The sequence below is a fragment of the Talpa occidentalis genome, unplaced genomic scaffold, assembly GCF_014898055.3.
Source record: "Talpa occidentalis isolate TD23 unplaced genomic scaffold, MPIMG_talOcc4v2.1 talOcc4.16, whole genome shotgun sequence".
NCBI classification, from domain to species: Eukaryota; Metazoa; Chordata; class Mammalia; order Eulipotyphla; family Talpidae; genus Talpa; species Talpa occidentalis.
The window spans coordinates 27,114,215-27,134,638 of NW_023601653.1; the positions used below are offsets into that span (position 1 = coordinate 27,114,215).

At 38.5% G+C, this 20,424-nt stretch overlaps 1 protein-coding gene across 1 annotated transcript in view; it reads left to right on the forward strand.

The window, feature by feature from the left end:
* The first annotated feature begins 9,481 nt into the window (after nt 1-9,481).
* LIN7A (lin-7 homolog A, crumbs cell polarity complex component) overlaps nt 9,482-20,424 on the forward strand; it is a 113,104-nt gene continuing 102,161 nt past the window's right edge. Inside the window, exon 1 of the mRNA XM_037513929.2 lies at nt 9,482-10,073. Coding sequence (XP_037369826.1) covers nt 9,992-10,073 — 82 coding nt within the window. The 5' untranslated portion in view covers nt 9,482-9,991. The remainder of the gene's footprint in view (nt 10,074-20,424) is intronic.

Sequence of the window (20,424 nt, forward strand, 5' to 3'; positions counted from 1 at the left end):
CCATTTGCTATAACATGACTGGAACTCAAAGGATAATGTTAAGCAAAATAAAACAGGAGAAAGACAAATACCAGGTGTGTCATTTTTATATTAAACATAGAGAAACTAAAAAGAGGTTCAGATAAAATCAAATCAATAAAAATCCCTAGAAATCTTACTGTAGGATTAAATGTACCGGAATTGGGGGAGGGGAAGAGCAAAGTGAGGAGAATGCAATGGACTATGGCAGAGGACTATGGGTGCCTTGGTAGCAGGTGTTGTATGGAAACATACACGTGTGGTGTGATCCTATAACTCTAAGTCATATACTGTGTTGTAAACCAATTTTACCTCAATTAAAAAAAGAAGAAAAAAGGTAGAAAAAAATAGAAAACAAATAGAAATTAAATTACTACTGGTATTTTGGGATAAAGTTGATTTTCATGACTCTGTGTAAATACAAATTTGACACTGGTTGTAGATGCAATAAAGATAAGACCAGTAGAGAGCACTGCATGTCCTGGCTTTTTAAATAGTCCCTTGAATACTAACGAGTAACAATGTTTTATGAAAGAATATTATTTCTCATTTTAATTTTTACTTAGATTTTTATCTAGTGAGTCAATGTGTTATTTTATTTGCAAAATAATGTATTCAAATACTTCCTTTGTGTTTTCATTGTCTTCTTATTTAACTTGGTGGAAATAAAATATTCCAAAAAAACTAAACTATGTAAAAGTTGATTTTAGGCTTTTAATTTTAACTCCTTTTTAGACAGTCATACTGTTAGCTTCTTTGGTGAAAATTATGGCCATCATCAATATACAGGAATGCTAGGTGGTGTATCATGGCACATATTTTAAACAGAAAATGATCATCAGTCTATGGCACCTAGTTTTTTTTAAATCTCTTTGACCTTTTAGTTTTTAGAAATTCAATTATGACAGTTCTGTAGATAAGAGATATCAATTGGCATGTAATAGGATGCTTGCAACAGAGCAGGAATAAAATAGTCACAAGTTTTATAATCTGGATATTATTGAAAATGGACACATTAATATTGGATTATACAAAAGTACACGGTTATCACTGCGAGAATCCATGTTCCTAAGTATGATATAAATAAAAAAGACTTTTAATTGTCACACTGGTTGAAATAGCAAAAGCCTGGAAACCTTGAATTTATGTCTATAAAAGACTATTTCAATGGGATTTTGTGATGTGGTTAAGATTTTATACATATATATGTCTGTATTTAATAGGAAAATATCACTAAGTAAAATATGGTGTAAAATATGTCATATAGAATAATGCTGCATGATTTTTTAAAGATGTGCACAGGAGTATATGTGTACATATATATACTACATATAATACACATAAATATCTAATAACTTCTGGAAGAATACACACACACAGTCATACACGTACACACAAATCCCTGTACACTGGTTATTTGTGGTGAGTGGGTTTCTTTGCAATACCCTTTGAGAATTATATTCCATGTATATTATTTCACACCTAAAATTTCAAAACAAAAATTCTTGTCAAAAACAGACTATGTATAAACAATATAAAAGATTCAATAGGATGATTTACTTGTTTGTCTGAGCTAAAAATGATAGAGAGGCTAAATCTCTCCACTTATTTCAGATTGCTTATATTTGGCTTCTAGGCAAAAACGTTTATTTAGCTTGATATGCCATTACTGATCTATGCAAAATTCCAGGTGACAGAAAGCTGAAGACATTCTGAATTAAAACCATCTTCATTTGTATCATTCATTCTCTCTCTAGTTAAATCTTTACAATAAAGCCATAATTGGATTTATTGTGTGAGTAAATGCTTTAGACAAGAAGTAAAAATAAGACATCTTTTTTTTTTTATTTTTATAGAGGCATGTTTTTATTTATTTATTTATTTTATTTGTTTGTTTGGTTTTTTTTGTTTATACATGAACTGGGTACAGTCAGAAGTGCGGGAGGGTGAGAGAATTCACCAGAGCCAGAGCGGGGAGCAGAGCAGGCAGAAGGACCGAAGCACACTGCTGAGGGGAGCAGCGGGTGGCAGGAGAGGTCTGCGCGCCATGTGGGACCCTCCTCAGGTGGCCGGGGAGCAGCCGGGGATCGAACCGGTGCCAGAGGCCGCGGGCAGCTTCGCAACCAAGCGCTCAACCTCTGTGCCACCGGGGAGCCCCTTAAGACATCTTTAAGAGGGGATTTCTCATAGACACTGAACACCAGGAAGCGGGTCTAGCTTGCATGACCTAGAACCAGGGAATGGCATGATAAGATCACAGCATCAGCAAGTTCAGCTACTCAGGTGGTAAGAGTTCCCCTGGACCAGAAAGGGTAGGCAGAGAGCTGAGAGGGTGGAACCAAATTTAGAAGAGCATAATCCAAATGCCCAAAAATAGATGACCCAAATGCCCAAAAATAGATGACTGGATCAAGAAGATGTGGTACATATACACCATGGAATATTACTCAGCAGTCAAAAAAGATAAACACATGCAGTTTGCAGCAACATGAATGGAGCTGGAAGGGATCACGCTCGGCGAAATAAGTCAGAAAGAAAAAGAAAAATACTGGATGGCCTCACTCATAGCAGGAATTTAGGAATTTAGAAACCTAAATAAGGGACCAGGAAAAAGACTAATTAATGCAAAGTAAAAGTCAAAATCAACAAGCAACCATAAGCCAGAGACACACGGGGGTGGTGGGGGGAGAGTGGAGAGAGGAAGGATTAGGGTCAAAATAAGGGGGGGGTGCAATTGTATGGGGAATATAACCAAAATGAAAATGTATACATTGTGCAAAAATGAAAAATGATGCAAGAATTATATAAAAGAAAATATTAAAAAAAGAAGATCATAATCCAATCCTACTGGTAAGAAAAAGTGAATTGGTGGTGGGAATTTCAGGGGGACAACACCTGAGAGCAGAATACATTGAACGAAAATAAAAAATGATGTAAAAAATATATAAAAGAAAGTAAAAGAAAAAGACACATGATGAGGTTGTGCCCAGAATCATATTTAATTGCAAACCAATTAAAATTAAATTGCTTTTTTTTTGCTATGAATCGAAGCATTGGGCTAAAGCAAGAATTTGAAACTCTCCTCCTTTAAATGTGCTGTCCATGCTAATGCTACATTTTGCCTTTAAACTTGGTAATTACTGACACATCCTCAGCACACACTTAGAGCAAATTCTGTAACTGCCTCAATTACTGTGCTGTATCATTATCCACAAAGACTTCAAAGAGAGCCTTTTCATCCATTTCTCTTTATTAATTAATTGTGTAGTAACAGAATCATGGGGAAATAAATAAATTGAGCTGGATTTTAAAAAATAAAGATAGGAATTCAGGTACTTTCCTAGAAAACCCATTTAAATAATATTTTAAATGAAGCTAAAATCCCAAACAAATCTTGACCATCATTAATGGGTTTTTCAAGGATCAAGCTGACAACAGTTACCTCTTCAGCCTGCTAAGATTCACTGTCAACATGGACACAATGTTATAACGACCATGACCCTCCTCCTTTAGTTCCTCATGAAATCCCTTAGAAGGTCCTGGCTACTTGGTTAGCAATCTTCTGATTGAAAATTGCAGAGGGACCTCCCTGGTGACACAGGGGTTAAAGTCTCAGCTATCAAGCTATTGCCAGCCACTGTGGCATGAGTTTGATCCCTGACCAGGGAGCTGACCAACATGGCATAGCAGACTTCTCCTGTCTCGCCCTCTGCTCCCCTCAGCAGTTTATTTCAGTAGATCCACCTGTTCTGCTCCCCTCTGTCTCTGGTGAATCCGTTCACCCCTCCACACCTCTGGCCTACATCCTAGTTCTTGTATGCGTAAATAAAATAAAAAATCTGTAGAAAATTGCAAAGAGTAGTATTTTGCTCAAAGGTATAATATAACATTTTATTATCTACATGCAGCAAAGAAAAGATCCCCATTTCTTCTGAAAGTGAACATAAATTGCCTTAGGAAGCTTTCACACAATCCAGACTTCCCTGTTTTTCTCTATGCTGTTGTTACATACATATTTATAATCTTCATTTGTATCACATATATATCATTTTGTAATTAATTCTATGCCTTTTCATGAATGACTATTTCCTTTCCAATTACTTTGGAAACTCCTCAAAAATAACATGAATGTCTCTCTCTAACACGATCCCAGATCTAGCAGTCCAGTCAGTATTCCAACAAGCACCGTATTGAGTTGTTACTTAAAAAATTTTTCTATCAAGTGCAACGTGACTTATTTTCTGACCATTCTAAAGCAGTCTCCTCCTCTGCCACATATTCCATCACAACTTCTTATTTTATTTTCTTTGTGAACCTTATGGTGTGAATGTACATGTTTAACAACTGGCTTTTCAGAGGAAAAAAGGAAACTTCCATACATAGTTTTTTGACACTATGGTATCAACATTCCCAGCACAGTCAATGCAAAGAGACCAAAGTGATGTCACTGAAACAGATACTGGAACAAAATGCTCATCATTACATCTGAACAGGTTGCAGCATATCACTGTGTGGTGTTTACCACTACCTCAGATTTTTAGATTATTTACTGTGTATTTGTAACTTACCTGTCACCCTTCATACAGATTAATTTCTTCAAAGAATTTTTTCCATGTTTACCACTGAATCTTTCCATGCATAGAAAAGTACCTGGCAGACAGCAGATGTACAAAAATTAGGTGGATAAAATAATAATTTTGAACTCCATATTAAATACACTAAAAAAATTTAAGATGTAATGTTAGATATTTTTTAACAAAGCAAGAGAATTTTTTTAAAAAATATTAAGTGTTGTGGGTTCTAGAAGTTTGGAAATATCTCCTATGTAGATGTGAGAAAGAAATGAGTCCAATACTGCTTTTTAAAATCATTTCATCTTACCCTTTTGTACTTCTTAGATTTCCCAATGGTGGAAATACGAGGTTGGGATGCATTAAAAAAAAGGAAGGGAATCAAAGCTTTAAATTTAGATTTCATTATAAAAGATCAATCATAACTCCCAACTGTGAAAACAAAAAAAAAATGTTCATTTTACAATGAAACAAAACATCATTTTATATTCTATGAGTAAAATAGGCATAATTAAAATACCCTAGAACCAGACTTTGCACTTACTGTATATGCTATTGCTTATGGTAGAATTAGAGTAAAAAGTAATTATTATACTTATGATTTGCTTAAAATAATGCAAATAAGACTCTACAACTGAAGAATAATTATTCAGATTTCATGTTTCCTTTTCTCACAGTTCTTTTTTACTTCTTTTAAAATAGATGAAAATTAGTTATAATTGACTTTATATATTTTATTTCATCTTTAATTTTCTAACATCTGACACTGAATTAATAACTCTTGATTTCATTCTGATGTATTTTTTAATGTAGACACTACAATTTTTTCTTAACCCAGAGTGTATTTGTACATTTCACTGTGTGATGGCACAAAGTAACTCATGAAAGATTCCTTACATTTTTGTTTATTATTCTATCTTTCACAACCTGACTTTCAATGGTCCTTTTTAGATTTGTTTTGTTTTACTCAAATATGCACCATATCTGCTCTCCCATCCCTGGCTTGGTTCTTTTGCTCCTCTTAATGCTTTTCTCCCTATTTCTGTCTTTGATAATCCTGGCATTATTCTAGGAGCAATTTAATCACCAAATTATTCAATTTTTTGTATAGTCATTAATTAACTTCTGTCTTATTACTTTGTTTTGTCTTTCCTTTCTCTCCCCGTGAGAATAAAAGCCAAGTAAAAACAAGGCCTTTCTTTGTTCATTACAATAAATAGCTCAATGCCTAGAACAGTGCCTGATGTAAGTATATTAGTTACCCTTAGTATTTGTTGCATGAACAAATAAGTAGCTATCAAAACAAATCTTATGATAAAACAAATATAGTAAGAGTCTCGAATTATGATGATTAAGAAAACCCACAGTCATTTATATTCCAAAGTATAGGTTGGCACTTCGTCTTAATCTAGTGCTATTTTGACAAAGCTGTGAGAATTAAAGAAGATAATGTGATATCTTGAATAAGTCAAAAATAATTTCTAACACTCAAGGTTGAAAGAATTTCAGTTTGAAGGTGCTATTTTCCTTATATGAAACTGTGCTTACTTTACTCCATTTATAATCTAACTAAACACATTTTCTTGGCATGCTAATGCTTTATGAAAACCTCTTGATTTTGTCATAATTCAAAAAGCTTCAATTAAATGAAACAGACTTTAATGTAGTTTTCATTGATTTTCTTTAACAAAAACATATTTTATTTTTCAAAGTAGGTAGGCATTTTGATATTAACTTGTATTTATATAGAATAAAACATAAAAAAAAATTGTAGTTCTTTCTTTTTACCTAATTTTCCTCCATATATTCCTCTCTTTGTATATCTCAAGCATAACAAAAAAGAGAAAAGATATCTGGAACTTTGAAATAAAAGGTTAAAATCACTAAATCTTCATAACATAAAATGAAGCACGATGTTTCTTTTCTTTTCTCTCTCTTTTTTTAAAGATTTATTTATTTATTTATACAAGCAGTGGGTACAGTCAGAAGAGCGGGAGGGTGAGAGAATTCACCAGAGCCAGAGCGGGGAGCAGAACAGGCAGAAGGACCGAAGTACACTGCTGAGGGGAGCAGCGGGCGGCAGGAGAGGTCTGCGCGGCCATGTGGGACCTTCGCCCAGCGGCTGGGAATAGAACCGGCGCTGTAGAGGCTGCGGCAGCTTTGCAGCCCAGCGCTCAACTGCTGCGCCACCAGGGGAGGCCCAGCACGATGTTTCTTAGTGGGAAGCACGGACACTTAAATCCAGGTGCTACTATTCTGAGGCAAGTTACTTAACCTCTCAGAACCTCAGGTCACCTATCAATAAAATGAGATAATAATACATTTTGTTCCAGACTGAAAAGAAAAGGAGAGAGAAGCCAAGCTAGTGCCAAGCCTGCGATATAAAATACTCAATATTTATTTCTTTAATTAATGAGTTCAACTTAGTTACTGTTGAGCTAAATTACTATGCATCATTTAATGGAAAATTGCAGCAACTGTGCAACCAAATACCTAAAACGTATTATTACAGGTGTCTTCACATTTCCCTGATTAACACACAATTAACAAAGCAACATACATACATAGGAGCCATCAAGCACATGATCCTTGATGAAACACTAGGTTAGTATAGGCATAAGCCAAACAAGTAACTATGAGAGCTAAGTATGGCTCACAGCCACCAAAGAAAAAGAAGAGGTGATAAAAATTTTCTACGTCTCTACAGGTCTCAAATAAAAATTCACAAATGTTTTCAGTGAGAGTAGTATTCACACATCTTAAAACCAGAATTTAACAGATACTCAATTGTTTATCATTCATTTTTCTATACCCATGTAGGCATAAGCTAAAGGTATTTAATTTGCCACTACTAGAAATAAGAACTGATGAATATGTGGTTATTTGTGCTGCTTCTTACTTTCACTCTTATTCATTATAAAAGCCCTACAGAAACAGAAAGCGAGTGTGATAGTGCAGATTTTCAGTTAGAGGACTCAAGGTGTTAGTCCAGAAATGTGCTCTTCAATGTTTGGTGTTGGGGATACATCGGGAAACAAAAAGATAACAAGCCAACCTTCTTGGATCTCACAGTTTGGGATTTGTGTTGAAATGGAAACAATGATGACTTTTAGATATATGAATGAAGCCACACAAATATTTATATATAGTACAGAGTGTTTCTAGGAGAACATTAGTGGTCAAGAGACTGGGTATGACCTTTTCATCCTCAATTATTGAATGAAGCTTGATATTTCATGAAAACTTCAACTGCTATTGTGCACACCTGAACTTATTTCTGTTATTTGATTCAGGGGATATGAATAAGGAAAATCAGAATAGTTGCTTCCCCCCCCCCCTTATTTTCGGTGGCGTTTAAAGACTTATTCTATAGAATTCTTATAGTTTGTTCATTGTTTGTCTCCCAAAGTTGACAGAGTAATCTGCAGGAAGGCTATGTCAGGTAAACCAAGCACTACCACAGGGCTTGCCAACCAGTTCAGGTGGATGCATATTTATGTATGAATAAATGTGTATATAATTCACTATTTTTGAAGATTTATTTTATTTATTTATGCATATAAGAACTGGGGTGTAGGCCAGAAATGAGGGGTGAGAGGATTCACTAGAGATAGAGTGGGGAGCAGAACAGGCAGATCTACTGAAATACACTGCTTCAGGGAGCAGCGGGCGAGACAGGAGAGGTCTGCTGCGCCATGTGGGTTAGCTCCCTGGCCAGGGATCGAACTCATGCCTGCAGTGTCTGGCTGGCAATAGCTTGATAGCATTGAGACTTTAATCCTTGTGCCACCAGGGAGGCCCTAACTTACTATTTTTAAAAGATACCTCATCATCTCTCCAGATCCTCACAAAACTCAGGGAAATTGCAGGATGGAAAATGCAGTTCCCTCATTTTATAGGATGTCAGTGAGATTGAAGGTTATTAATTCCCTTCCCTTCTTTGACAGATAAAGAAATTGGAGATCAGTGAGAGATTATGTGATTTCTGAATAGTACATAAGTAAGGATTGAATGTCAAGATCAGGGTATTTAAAAACACTACAAGAAAATATAAGCATATTCAACTACAATTTTAGTTGTCTTTCAGTTCTGTTATATGGTCAATCATCTTCAACTTGCTTATTCAATAATGAAATCTTGCTGTTTAAAAATGCAGGTCAGAGCATGGGATGGAAAAGATCTTCAGAAACCATCCATATTTTAATCAGAAGACAATGACAAAACATGTGCAGATATTTTGCTATGAAAAAGTTGCATTTAAGAGTTTATTATTAGTTTTAAAAAATTCTGTTCTGTTACATGGAAGTGAATGAATGGAGACAACTTTGTCATTTCCCATATTGAGCCCACAGTCATCATCATTGAGCATATTCAAAATTCCTCCATGCTCCTTAAAAAATTGTCTGGTAAAGGAGTGACTACAGCAGAGCCAGAGTGAAAGCTATCTGTTGGGGTCACAGCCAGAAGTTGAAGATTCTGATTACTGAAACTTGATCAACTGACCCCAAAGTCACCCTTTTAATAAAATCATTTCCCACTAGATTACAGGCTACAGGAAGGCAGAAGTATATTGAACCCCTAAGTTACAGAAGGCCACACGGCCCGTTACACTCGGTTCAATTCTTGGCACACATGTTATTTAATTATTCAGTGGCATCTGAGTAATCACTGTTTATAGATCAACCTATAACTGCTTTATGGAAAAAAAATGCTAGGTTCATGTTTTCAAATAATGATAGAAAGTTCTTTTTGTGCAATTTTATTTAAAACTATTTTAAGAAGTTTTAAGGTAAGTTATTTTCTAAGCAATGTACTGAGGTCCTTTTGCTGACACCCAAAGATGGAACCCTGGTCTTAAGTCAGTTACATCGTACACTGTTACAAGTCAACATTCCAAAAACTTTAACAGAAATTAACAGCAACTGTAATTAAAACCTCAACATTTCTGACACTCACAGCATGTTCTCTACCAAGGGGATGGGATTACTGAGTTGAAGATCTCTGCTAATCTGAAAATTCATCTGCGATCCCCCATCCCCCAGACCTGTGTGTGTTCTGGCCGTTTTATTTGAATGGAAAGTTGAAAGACAGCGAGCAGCCAGCGACACCCATCCAGCGCTGCAGGGGTGGCATTGCAAAGTTCTAGGGCAGAGCCTCGGTTCCCAGGGCTGGAGATGCTGTCGCTCCCCGATACCTGATACCTGCTCAGCCTCACGCGGAATCTGAAGGTCTGCCCGCCCAGGAACAGGGGCGTCTCCAACTGGCTGCCAACCCACCCAAGCTTTCCTCTCCACGCCTCTCCACCACCACCACCTTCCCACCTTCTCCCCTCCCCCTCCTCTCCTCTTCCCTCTCCACCCCCGCCCCCAAGCTCCTCTTTTTCTCACTACAAGCGCTTGCTGATGCTGAAGCCGAGCGTCACTTCGGCTCCCACGGCAGACATGGCGACATTGACAGTGGTCCAGCCGCTCACTCTGGACAGAGGTAAGGAAGCGGCCCGCCCGCCGGGCCACTGCGCTCCCCCTGCCCGCGCAGAAGCCCCCGCCAACTCCCACCGGGACAGCCCGGCGCGCTCGGGCAGGGGCAGCAGGGCGAGAGAGGACGGGCGGAGAAGGCGTTCGCGCAGAGAGCAGGACACTTTCTTCCCCTTTCTGCGCCCGCCACGTCCGCTCTGCCCCTGCACGGCGCGCTCGCCGGGCCAAGAGGTGCCTTCTCCCGGCTCCGGCGCCCCGGCCGCCACTCCCAGTGGCTCCCCGGGTCGCCTCTCGGCCGCCGGCTTTGTTGAAGCGGATGCGCGGGGACCGCTAGGAGCCTGGGACTCGCGCTTGGAGAGGGGCAAGGAGGAGGCTCGCCGCGCCGGGTGAGGGCGCCTGCAGCCGGAGACCCGGGAAGCCGGGCGAGGAGCCGCCTGGCAGTAGCCAGAGCCGGGGGGCCCAAGAAGAATGAAGTTTGTCCCGGCGCCCGGGGGGCGATGGTCGGTCCAGCTGCGGGTGCCCAGGCAGCCGCCCGGGGGCGGACAAGGCGCACGGAGGGGTGGCCTGTGCCGGGGCGCACGGCGGCGGGGCTGCCGCGGCGGGGAGCTGTCCTCGGCCGAAAGGGCAGCGCCAAGCTGGGCAGCCCTGTCGGGCTCGGGGCGCGGCGTCGTGACTGAGGATCCAGGTTCTCCCCGGCTGCGTCCTCGGAAGGCGGCGGGAGTCGCGTTTGCGCTCGCCACCGACAGCTCCAAGGCAGTGGCAACTCAGTTTCTCCAGCCCCAGTCAGCCTCATCCTCCCCTATTCCGGTGCCACCGCGGTGCCCCAGCTGCGGAAAGCGCGGGGACGCAGCGCAGGCTGGGTTGAAATGCAACTTCTGACCTGCGACCCTGTGCGTCCTGCTCTTTGACTTGAATGGGGAAGCAGCGTTCGCCCGTTCCCCAGCATCTCCCCAAGCCTAAGAATGGAGTCCCCCCGCTTGGATTGGGGCCTCTCTGGTGCACGGTGCGGGGTTATACCTGTCCCTGTGTGCTCGGGTTTTCTTTCTGGTTTCTGACGTCCAGTTATGAATGCGCTCCGGTGCCACGACTCTGCAGCGGAGGGCACCTGCTTGTCCCCGTCCACAGCAGCAGCCGGATTTAGGACCCTGGGCGGCCATTTGGAAATGGTTTGCTCAGACGAAAATGATTTAGTCCGATGTACCTCTAAAAATATTCTTTCTAGCAGATTAAACTGGACTGTGGGGCACGGGAAAAGAGCATCCTGAGGCGAGGACAGTGAAAATGCCAGAGAACTCAGTGAGGTTTTTAATTTGGAGAGATTGTGAGTGACTTTAACGCAATCTGTTGGCACCGGAACAGATGTGTGGTGCCCATGGCAACCTTATTGGGGTAAAAGTTGAAAGATAAAAAAGCATTGATTTTATGTTGAGAAATGTGGATTTGCAAGCCAGTAAATTAATAACAGTAGTTAAAGAGCTCAGAAATCCATTGTATAACACATGATTTCATCCAGTATCATCATCTGCACTAAATAGGATAAATCCATTGCCAGTAGGAGCTAAACAAATGGCAAGCTATTAGAAATTATGGATTTTGCAAACGTTTCTATTTTAGTGTAATGTTCTTTTATATTGTTCATTATTAAAACAGCCTTTTAACATCCTAAGCAAAAAGACTAGGTTAAGGAGGAAAGAAACTCCAAGAAAATCGCATATTTGAGCAAACGTATACACTACTACTACTCAAAATATTTTACTTTTGGGGTTTTACTCTAGCCCTTAGATGCTTAGCTCAGTCATTGAGAGGAAATGCAATCAGGCAGCGATTTTCTTCAACTTTGTTCTTGTTCACAGCCAGACTATTCCTGTTCTTCCCAATGTGAGTTGATCCATAGGCAAGCGAGGTGAGTTGTAACTGAATAAATTCACCAGCAGCTCACTGCAAAATCTAAAATTTATGAATGATGGGTTATTGACATTATTGCTGTGTATGCAGTCAATATATAAATGTTTTCTCTCTTCCTCATTAAAATATGAATTAATTGCATGTTTCAACTGATGAAAGAGATCTGAGAAATTTCACACAAAAATAAATGTTTTAAAGAGGTATCCCAGTCACACTTATCTGGCTCCTAGTTGTAACTCTGATATTTACTTTTCATGGGTGGTTCCCCTCTTATTGGGGTTTGGATGAGATAAGTCTGACATGGTATAGCTTTAACAGTCTACATTTTGATTAATTCAAACCAGGACTCTGTTTTTGGTCACCTATTGGAAGATGTCCCAGAACACCCCCTTTCCTAGTTTCTTTTGGCACCCTGGATTGTGCTGTGAGGTTATCCTTTGTGTTGGCTCTATCAAAACATTTTTTTTTTTTTGTGCTCTGTTGCATCTGACTCTTCATTGAATGGAACTCGTAGAGGACAGCACCATTTCTAAATTCACCTTGGTATTCCCAAGGCCTGCTCAGACTAGTCCCCAACTCAAAGGAAAGGTCAAAAGTTAAGGTAGATTATTGTAAGTGAACTAAGGACTGTAGTAACTTAAGCAATGGTAGCATACAGAGATTTGGTATCTAAGTGTAGTTCCTGGACCGACAGCATTGTGGCTCTAGGAAGAATGGCAGGGCGGTCCTAGGCCTACAGTTCTCCATTGTTCTTTACCCCTGTACACTGGATGGATTCTGATCAGTAACCACAGCTCACCAAGGAGGATTGTGACAAATGGGTAGAGGAAGGAAAGAAGAAGCTTGATGGATCCTCCCAACAGGAATCTCAGCAAACCTGAATATGTAGTCCATAATCCGAGAATGTTAATTCTTTTCTAATATATTCATTTTTCAAATGAAAATCATGAACGCAGTTTTTATAACGAATGTTCTTGTGGTTATGCTGCTAGCTAGTGGAAGCTATTATGCTAATATCTAATTCTTCTTGTCCAAAGTTCTTTGGCACCACAAAGTAATTCATATGGAATCTTCAGGAGAAAGATTTTCAGCAAACAAATCAAAGACCTGGATTGAAATTAAGATTTATTTCTCTCAGAATTCAAACCATACTATATGAAAATAAGGTGCTTTGAAGTTGGGACTAGCTTCTTGGGTTTGTCTGGGGAGCAAGATTTTGCCAGGACCAGTCTGGGCCCTAAAAAGATGAAAGGAGTGACTTAAGGTTTTCACAACTCTGCAAATCCCCAACTCTTTCCTCTTGCCATTGACACCTCAGATTAACCCCGTGGAAGCCTCTGGGTGGTGAGGGCCAGAGTTGCTTCCCCTGCTCCCTCTGGTCCCAGTCCTTGAGGTTCTTCATTTACCTATTGTGTGCCTGCTATAAGACAGACATCACTATGGGACTGATATACAAATTGGTGAGCTAAAGGCATAATTCTAATCTTATGGTAATTTGAGCAAACTGGTAGACACACACTCACACACAAACACACAATCCATTCAAACAACAAATATCCACTTTTTACCTACTATATACAAGATGCTACATGAATATCAGAAAGGAAGTTGTTGCTTTTATGGACTTTGAGAATTTAGTGGGAGGAAAAGATAATAAGAAAAAGATTAATTAATTAATTCAACAACTAATTATTATAGAATATCAGCCTTAAGGCAAACACTGTTTCGGGCAATGTGACAGTACTAATGAAGAAAATAGATAGGGTCTACTAGAGTTTACATGCTCATAAGAGTCACATACCAAACACATCTATACACAATTCCACTTAGTGAGAAGAAATAAGACTGGATCAAGAAGAATAAGGGAGTGTGATCATCAAGGAAGGGCCTCTGAGTTGATGATATTTGAGAAGAGTCCTGAAGAAAGTGAGGAAGCCAGCTGCAGAAATTTGGGGGAAGGGTCTCCGGCATGCATCCTGGGAACATGAAAGAAGTTGACAAAAAAAGATGAGCATGGGCCTCCCTGGTGATGCAAGGGGTTAAGTCTCAGCACTATCAAGATATTGCCAGCCACTGCAGCATGAGTTCCATCCTCGGCCAGGAAGCTAACTCACATGGTACAGTGGACATCTCCTGTCTCACCCTCTGCTCCCCTTAGCAGTGCATTTCAGTAGATCCACCTGTTTTGCTACCCTCCCCTCCCAGTCTCTGGTGAGTCCTCTCCCCACCTCCCAGAACCTCTGGCCTATGCTCCAGTTCTTGTATGCATAAATTAAAAAAAAAAAATGAACACAAAGGAGACTAGTAGAAGGTGGAATGTGTAAAGTTAGCTAGGGGCCTGGTAAAGTGAATTTTAATTAGAATTTTAGAATTGTTGACAATCTGAAGCACTCTGACATTACTAAACACGCTAGCATGTATAAGTAAAAAAAAAAAAAGGCTCAATGTGAAAGCAAAATTTAAGTTATGATGCATTAATAAGATCCTCAGGAAAGGCATTCTGAATAGAAGGAGGAATATACATAAAAGCAGCTCCATGTGCACTGTGTGACTATGATCCCCTTAATAGGTCCATAACCAAGAAATGATCAAAAAGAAAAATTACTAAGAAATAACAACACCCTAAGTATGCATCCTTGGTTAGAAATTTCACTGTAAATATGCCCAAAAAATTCCATAGATCAGTTTTTTGCCTCTTATTCTAGGTTAAAACATCATATATTATAATTAAATTTTCAAGGATATATTGAGCACTGTAATTTATGTCACTATAAATTAAATGTACAAGTTGAATCCAAACACTCATAATATGAGATATATTTATTTTCTGTCTAATACTTTGTATTAGACAGTGATGTCTCGAGACAAAGTCGGACCTGTAATTTACCCTTGTGGAAAAGAAAAGATGATGATAAGGAGATTAGTGTGAAATCTTCTTTCCTAGAATTTAAAATGTTCACAGAAGTTCTTCCCCATCCAAAGGTTAGTTTACCTAGATTTTAATCTCTAAAACCAGAAATGACCTTCAGGTAAACTCAGGGGAAAAAAACAGGGTTAAATTCATGATACTTAACACTTTCAGAAAAAGAACATAGGAATGCTTCACTCTATTAAATTTTTCATGCATTTAGGTACTTTCTTTCTTTCTTTTTTTTTTAAAGATTTATTTATTTATGCATACAAGAACTGGGGTACAGGCCAGAGGTGCCAGAGGATGAGAGGATTCACCAGAGACAGAGTGGGGAACAGAACAGGCAGACTGACTGAAATACACTGCTGAGGGGAGCAGCGGGCAAGACAGGAGAGGTCTGCTGCGCCATGTGGGCATCTCCCTGGCTGGGGATCGAACTCGTGCTGCAGTGGCTGTGGACAGCTTCATAGATTGAGTCTTAACCCCTTGCGCCACCAGGGAGGACCAATTTAGGTACTTTCTTTAGTACAGTACCTCCAACTCTTCTTCACATTCCATTTCAAGGTCAAAAAAGATGATACATGAGAAATTTTCAAAATTTCACTTTTGCTTATCTTTTTACCTTATTTTTAAGCAGAATGACTTTTTAAAAAATCTTGGCTTTTAAAGAAATAATACAAAACCAGCTCTCAGAAAAAAGGGATAATTAAAACAATTTCTAGGAGTAGTTAAAAATGGTATAAATTTAGATATTTGAGACTTGACTTTATGACATGATCAGTTACTTACAATCTGCATTGTGATGTCTATATAAAATAAAACGTTGATGTCTCAATTATCTACCTTTGCTATGAGTTAAATTCAAGTTAGATAAGTTGCAAAAGTGTAAATGGAGATCTTGTTTTCTTGACTTCTATGTAAGTTGCAATATAAAATACTTAAGTAAATTTTGATGTTTTCCCTTTTTTAATATTTTATTTTATATAATTCTTACATCATTTTTCATGTTTGCACAATGTATGCATTTTCATTTTGGTTATATTCCCCATACAATTGCACCCTCCCTTATTTTGACTCTAATCCTTCCTTTCCGGTCCCTCCCTCCCACAGTGTGTCTCTGGTTTATAGTTGCTTGTTGATTTTGATTTTCACTTTGTATTGATTAGTCTTTTTCCTGGTCCCTTATTTAGGTTTTTTAAATTCCTGCTATGAGTGAGACCATCCGGTATTTTTCTTTTTCTTTCTGACTTACTTCACTGAGCATGATCCCTTCTAGCTCCATCCATGTTGCTGCAAACTGCATGTGTTTATCTTTTCAAAAACCGCCCCCAAAACAAAAGCCCAGGACCTGATGGATTTAGAAATGAATTCTACCAAACATTAAGAAACAAATTAGGGCCTCCCAGGTGGCGCAGTGGTTGAGCGCTGGGTTGTGAAGCTGCCCGCGGCCTCTGCGGCGCCGGTTCGATCCCCGGCTGCTCCCCGGCCACAGGAGGAGGGTCCCACATGGCACGCAGACCTCTCCTGCCGCCCACCGCTCCCGTCAGCAGTGTACTTCGGTCCTTCTGCCTGCTCTGCTCCCCGCTCTGGCTCTGGTGAATTCTCTCACCCTCCCGCGCTTCTGACTGTACCCAGTGCTTGTATAAATAAATAAATAAATCTTTAAAAAAAAAAAAAAAAAGACTGAAAAAAAAAATATACCAGTTACCTCAATTAAAGAAACAAATTAGTGCCTATCCTTCACAAACTCTCTCAAAAAATTGAGAAGAAAGAGATAATACCAAACATGTTCTATGAAACCAACATTACACTAATACCAAAACCGAACAAGGACAACACAAAAAAAGAAAACTACAGGCCAATCTCTCTAATGAACATGGATGCAAAAACCCTCAATAAAATTTTAGTTATCAGAATCCAACAATGTATCCATAAGATAATTCACCACGACCAAGTAGGATTTATTCCAGGGACACAAGGATGGTTCAACATCCAAAAATCAATGAATGTTATCCAACACATCAACAAAAAGAAATATAAAAACCATATGATAATATCAATAGATGCTGAGAAAACTTTCGACAATGTTTTCCCTTTTTTAAAAAAAAATTTAATCTTTAAAAAAAAATTAATATAGGGCCTCCCATGGCGCAGCAGGTTGAGTGCCGTGCTGTGAAGCTGTCCGCAGCCTCTGCAGTGCCTGTTGGATCCCAGCCGGCCGGCGAGAATCCTACATGGCACAGCAGACCTCTCCTGCTCCCCTCAGCAGTATATTTCATCAGTCTGCATGTTCTGTTCCCCGCTCTGTCTCTGGTGAATCCTTTCACCCTCCTGCACATCTGGCCTGTACTCCAGCTCTTATATAAAAATAAATATATCTTTAAAAATTAATATAAAAACAAGAGCTTTTATTTGATGTATTTCAACTTTATGGGAAGAACTATGTGTGCAAAAATTGAATGGAAATGAAAATCCCATGGGTGCCTCACTTTTTATATAATTTGTGATATACTAAACATTTTTCTGTCTTCCTTTTTCAAGGCATGCTGAGCTTATTACTCTATGTGTCTCCCAATTCAAATCTTGGATAGACTTTAGCTTTTCTAATCAGCTGTGTTCACTAGTTTTTATGAAATCTGTATATGCCTGAAAATTGCTTGTGCTTCATAGTCCAGAGGGGCTTTCTTCTCTCACTTCTTGTTTTTGTTATTTTTTTAAACATGAATTGAGATTAAGGAAGAAGAAAAATAAAACTTAAGCTAGGTCTTACGTTGTTTTAAGGATCTATGTCTTGGTGATTGTGATGGGGAAGGAAATTGAAAGGGACTGAATATATTTTATAGCTTATGTCCTAAAACCCTGCCACCTAAGATATGTTTTAGTCTACAATTATTAAGTACTTGTTTCCTTTTCTCCTGTTTTCTGTTGGCCTCACTAGACATTAAAAGAAATATTGACCTTTACTTTTTTCAAATCCACATTGGAGCATTTCTTTTTACACTATGCGGTTACAGGACGTTTTCCAGCAGTCAGAATTGCGTGACCTCTACCTTTTTTGACTGTTTAAAAAAATGGTATTTGACATTTAATGAGAGTTTTATTAACAGGTTTAGGACTGAAAAGAACTGGAGACATTAAGACTTCTAAGAAAGGAGGAATAAATCTGGAGAGCCCTCTCTAGGTTCGGGTGTGAGCTTTTCAAGCTCTGGGCTGTATTAGGTGTGCTGTTGTCAATAACAAAAGGAATGTTGCCTTGGGGTGTTTTTTCGGCCATCACAACTAGTTAGTTCTTAGCTATTTAGTAGGAAAAGGGAGCATCAAATGAGAAGTGTATACTGGTATCAGAGATGGTATTGCAGGTGCAAACTTCTTGGAGATATTTCTTTTCTTAGTGTTTACATCTGTCTAGGAATAGTCTTCATCGGGTCAGAGATCACATTGGATTTTTTATGCAGAACCCGATATATTGCCTGGCATGTAGTTGACATACTCAATATTTGCTGATTGATTGATTGATTGATTAATTGAATGAATAGTCTTGCTAGCATGGAGTCATTCTTAATTCTAGAAAAAATAAGTCTTCTAAAATATAATAATGCAAAAGTAGTGACTATCTTAGTTTATCACTCAGCCTCTCTGGTGTATGTGTATCTCACTCCTGCTCACCAGAGCAAAGAGATAATGTGAGGTTCTAGTACTAATTCTCATGCCCTATCGCATTGCTGAACTCCACCAGTATGTTTACTTGTTAACTGAACTAGGAAAGGTAATGGCAGAATACAACTGAAAAAGCTTTCTACATTTATAAATATAAATGTATATATTTATATAAATATAAATATATATATATGAAGGCCTTGCAGAATTTCCTCTATACACACACAGCTATAACCTCTACTCACATACTTCTTTTAACCACAGTTGATGAATGATGGAGTCAAGCCCAAATAAAAAAGTTAAAATAGCTTTAATTTGAAATCACATTCTATTGGCAAATATGAATAATATGAATAATATCTTTAAAATGTCATATTGATTATATCAATGTTTTATTTTTGGTTAGGTGATAGAGAAGTTACTATTTTTCCCTTTTATCATTGAGTTTCATTTAGTTCTAGCTGAATTTGAGGACTTCACAAATAAGTTGACTTGAAAAAAATTATGTTGAATTGAAATTTCTTTTGTAGTTACACTCAGGTAGTTATTTGCCTTGGACAGAAAACTGGGGCTTCTAATTTCCACTAGAAATGCTTTAGCTATTTCAAGTCCATCTGGTGCTATTTTTGTTTACTTGTCCAATGTGGTACTAGCTATGATATTCCATTACAAAATATGCTTGCTTTTCTATCAAAGAATTATCTTGAACCATAAAAAAGGATAAAACAGTAGGAATCACAGAATAGCAATAAGATTCAAACTCCCACGTTAGATGGGGGAAAAATCCCCATTAAATCAAGCTGAGTCTACTAAATAGAAGTAATAGAATTTGGGAATATGGCTGAGGGAGGATGGAAGTGATGTTTGAGGAAAACTGAAGAAGAGCAGTAATTGTTGTTGAAAAAAATAGCATGGTTTCCAAATAGGTGATAAAAAGTATTTCTGGAAGCTATAGACCAAACTTACTAGACTGTTTTGAATCTCAGTTCCTTATCTGTTAAATGATAAAAATAGCAATTACAATGAATATAGACTTTAAATATGTAAACAACTATAAAATGCATAGAATAGAACTAACCAAGAGTAGCCACTCAGCAATGGTAATGAACGTCTACCCTGAGCTCTAGAAGTCAGATACCCTAACCAGATTGCTAGGGGGCAGGAAGATAATGCTTGTTACTTTCAGCCTATTCCAAAAGGCAGGGAAATGTATATTTTTTTAGTCCCTAGAAGCAGGAAGCATTTGGAGATGCCTGGAGGTCAGAACAAAGAGTTTGCTATACACATATCTGATTTGACAAGCCACTCTTGCCCAAGTCACTTCTTTCTTGATGCTTCGATAACACTTTTTTTCCTTTTTTTAATATTTCTTTTATTTTATTTTATACATTTTTACATCATTTTTCATTTTTGCACAATGTATGCATTTTCATCTTGGTTATAGTCCCCATACAATTCCCATCCCCCTTTTTTTCATCCTATTCCCTCCGCTGCCTAGTGTGTCTCTGGTTTATAGTTGCTTGTTGATTCTGATTTTTACTTTATTAGAATTAGGTTTTTTCCTGGTCCCTTATTTAGGATTTGTAAATTCCTGCTATGAGTAAGACCATCCAGCATTTTTCTTTTTCTTTCTGGCTTATTTCTCTGAGCATGATCCCTTCCAGTTCCATCCATGTTGCTGCAAATTGCATGAGTTTATCTTTTTTGATTGCTGAGTAATATTCCCTTGTGTATATGTACCACAACTTCTTGGTCCACTCACCTACTTTTGGGCATTTGGGTTGTTTCCAAAGCTTAGCTTTTGTAAATGTGTTGCTATAAATATAGGGGTGCAGGCGCCCTTTTGAATTAATGTTTCTGTGTCTTTTTTAAGTAGTTCTACCATTAC